The sequence below is a fragment of the Volvox carteri genome (assembly GCF_000143455.1).
Source record: "Volvox carteri f. nagariensis unplaced genomic scaffold VOLCAscaffold_21, whole genome shotgun sequence".
Taxonomy (NCBI): Eukaryota; Viridiplantae; Chlorophyta; class Chlorophyceae; order Chlamydomonadales; family Volvocaceae; genus Volvox; species Volvox carteri.
Window position 1 is genome coordinate 518,467 of NW_003307564.1, and position 3,939 is coordinate 522,405.

General features: G+C 51.9%; 1 protein-coding gene across 1 annotated transcript; it reads right to left on the reverse strand.

Moving 5' to 3' along the window:
• Nucleotides 1-557: 557 nt before the first annotated feature.
• VOLCADRAFT_91445 (uncharacterized protein) lies at nucleotides 558-863 on the reverse strand (the record flags this gene model as incomplete). Its single annotated transcript, XM_002951003.1, has 1 exon — nucleotides 558-863. The coding sequence occupies one exon, from the start codon at nucleotides 861-863 to the stop codon at nucleotides 558-560; it is 306 nt and encodes a 101-aa protein (XP_002951049.1).
• Nucleotides 864-3,939: the final 3,076 nt, after the last annotated feature.

Genomic DNA, 3,939 nt, shown 5'->3' on the forward strand with positions numbered 1-3,939 from the left:
CCCCCAGCTGCTACAGACACCCCAATGAAGAGCTTGTAACTTGCAATTTACTGCTAGAAAACTAAAAACGCTCTGGTGGCAACCTCCGCATATAGACTTCTTGCACTTATAAAGGATGCTGGTGTACAACTCACCATTTGCCCTGGCTTCATCACGCGTAGGGATTCTCTCCTCAAACGCTAACTTGACTGTCTTGTGCGGGCTTTGCAGGCCCGGGCGGGTTGTAAGTACTTGGCATATACTCCTGAACACACCCTAGCCAATGCACAACATCCCTGTATGTAAATGCCATGCGCGCAGGCGCCACTCACCATGCTGCATAGTTCCGGTAGCACTTGGCCCGCCCTCTTGCTGATCCTCGTCTGAGGCCTCTTCATATACATCGTCAGCCGGACGTGCAGACTCATCGGCAACTAGATCGTCAGGACCTGAGGACGAATAACAACGTTAAAAGCACGCGACTGCGCAATTTAGGCGGCAAAGAACAGGTCCGCACCGTCCGAGATGACCAGAGAGCGTTGGCCGAAATCTAACAGTGCCAATTGGGACAGCATCGATTAGAGGAGAAGGTAGCGAGGCTTCTCCCGATCGTCTGGACGGAGTACGATCTCCTTGAACAAAGCGACTGGCTTGCTGAGGAACTCCACAATAAACGTCTGGACAGCGACATCAAGTTCTTGTGAATCTCGGCGGGTGAAGACAGAGTTTTCGCCGAACATGTCTAAATAGGTTTCGGGAAAGTTGTTGGAGACGTCCATAATCTTTTTGAACTTGTCCCAGTCCTTAATGTCCGAGAACGCAACACGTTGGATCTTTTTGCTTTTCGGGGATCCGTGCCCGCTCTCGCTAGGCCGCTTGCTCATGTCGTCTTACTTCAGCAATTGCGAATAACGGTAGGCAAGCTCCTCAAGAACTCACGACTACGTTGACACCTCAGACCTGGCCATTTATAGGGATGACGACCGGGGGAGGCCGCCCCCCCAAATGGAGTTACCGTTGGTACCGCCGGCCATGTGCTACCGTAAACTAGCTGCTTTCTTGGAGTTAGATTGTTCTATGGCAACGTTGCTGATATGTCAGGCAAAGGCGCAAGGGCGCGACCACAGTTGCCGGCGAAATGCTAATGCAACCGCCACAGACGAAGCACAAAGGATGGCAAGCCACAAAGCTTTACACATATATGTGTAAGGCCACATAAGTCCGATAAACAATGGCCAGCTCGCTTGGGCTCAGTCAACTCGCCCGCTTGGCCCAGGAAATCTCAAGTCCCGAAGGCCTCCGCAAGCCGAATGTTTTCATGGAGACTGGATCTAAAGGAAATGTTTCAAGTGACGGGGAAGCCCGGCGGTAGAGATCATCGGCTCCACCAACTCCCGATCCGCACCGGAACCAAACTGGAATGTCGGACGAAAAACTCACAAACAGGCTATACTGCGTGGCTATTTCCACACGGCTTCATGTATACAAGTTACAGCACGGCTTCATGTGTAGAAGCTACTAAGTATAGCGTCATTTATTCCGCCCAAAGCGATTGCCACCCAAAGGTTACGCGCATAGGAGCGTTAGTGCGTCTTTACCCATCTGCTAAATGTAAATATGCCTGAAGATGATAATGAATCCCTTAGTTCGATAGACAGTAACGACTCCTGGCTCGGCGAAATCGTTGCAGCGACAGTCCCACAAATGACAGCGACAGCGACACCGAGTGAGACACTGACAGTTTAACTGATGGCGAGACAGTCGTCACCGGCGCTGGGGCAGCGGGACTGCTTGCCGCAGTGGGCACAGGCGCACAGGCGGCCGCATAACGTGGCGAAACTCTTCAGGTATATCTTGCCCATGCTCATGTGCGCCGTATGGCTTGTCCCCCGTTGGAAACAAGTCAATACCGTTTGTGGCGTTCTTGCCGAATGGCTCCGCATCCCGCAGGGTCCGCTCCAGAATCCCTCCCCGCCACATCCGGATATGCTGGCGTTCATGGAGTTCCAATCTATAGTGGACAGGGATAAGGATTGTAACAACGAGTGACCCTGTCAGGCGATAGCGCTTACAACCCCATGGGTCAGACGCCCCTTCCTTAGCAATAGGATTTGCGTTCGGTCCCTTATCTTCACTACATGCACAAAGTACGGCTGGCCCCGATTGCGCTATGTGTGGCTTCCCCGCTACTTTCCTGTGCACCGCCAACACCGTGGCGGAGCGTGTTTTCGACATCTACTAAAGCCCCCCCGTGCGCAGCGCCGTTCCAACAGCAGTGGCGGCAGCACCGCCAAAGACAGTCAACACAAACGAAAGCATCGTGGACCTGAAACACTATTAATTCGTACTACGGTACGATGTACTCTAAATAATTACGGTATTCTGCCCTTATATGTCTGTATGTGTGTCTGTATGTTCGCATTTCGCGCCACATTCAGATGAACATGCAAACACAACATACATACACATACACACACTCGTCCATGCACAATGATGTAACGCTCACGACCAGAGCACAGAACCCCAACGCGTTTCCCATGCTCTACCGCTGCTGTGCTAGCAGTCCTACCACTATCACTAGTCGGCAACCATCCAAAGCAAAACAAAGATCTCAACTACATAAAGCATGTTCGGATTCTCTCCGATTTTGGATTGAGTTTATCGATACTCAATAATAGTAAAAACCCCGGTATTGTCGTATGGTGTTACGTATGCACATTCAAATTATTGTTCTCTCCGGCCTCTCGCATTCCGACATCTTCCCTCTTCAACTTCACCAACCAAGCACCAACAAACCAACTGTTTTTTTCACAACGACAATGGTGGAAAGAGTTTAGATGGATCATGTACGACCGGTACGACGGCACGAGGATGGAAGGCAAACGAAATGGCGATAAAACCGGACGGCCTTCGGGACGAGGACAAATGTTTTGGGCAACAAAAACATTTGTGAAGTTCGAATTCACATGATATCACACACATACGCACATACATACACATGCACACAGAGGGGGAAAGAGGAGGGGAGGGTGGTAGAGAGGGAACCCATACCCAAAGGTTTTTGCGGTGGCGTGTTCGCTTTCCCCTACTCGCGACAAGCCCGGGCTATCACCGCTATCCCTGTCCCCTCAAACACAAAACCCCCAAATAACCCCCCCCCAACACACACACACTCACCACCCCCACCACCGTTCTCGTTACCCATCCATTAAGCCAGCCTCCAGAAATCTGTTTCAAAACCAATCCTTCCTAGATCTCATCCATCTCCTTATATTTCCTAAATCTCCGTTGTTCCAAATCTACCGCAGATAACACGATAACACAAACGATGCGCCGTACCGTACGTACGGCAAAGACACGCCTAATGCAAACCCAACATCGTAACACTGCACAAAAATAACACATCATATCACACAATATGTACTTTGTTTTATAATTAGATGATGCATCAAACCCGCCCCCGAGCATCACGACAGATCAATCGAGATTTCACTTAACCCCCCGGGGAAGATCGGATGGACACAGACACACACACACACACACACACATACATACACACGCGCCGCAGTAGCCTCTCTCCAAACAACCTCCCTCCCTCCCTCCCCGCTCCATCCCATCGCCATCCCCTTTACCTTCCCCCCAACCCCCGCGGGTAAGGCCCGGGTGGGGGGTAGGCGTGGGGGTTAGGCGAAACAACTCGTTCCCCCCGACCAATCGCCCCCACCCCCCCACCCCGGTGAGAAAAACACACAGACAGGGAACCAGCAGCTTCCCTTCAGGCACGGGCCCCAAGTCCCCCCCTCTAACCACACACCACACCACACCTACACATACACACACGCGCACTCTCTCACTCACGCAACCCCCCCCCACCACCTCTCAAAACAACAACCAGCACTAACCCAAAACTCTCCCTCCGCTGCCTCCCCCTCGAGGTCCCCTCATCCGCATCCTCCTCGT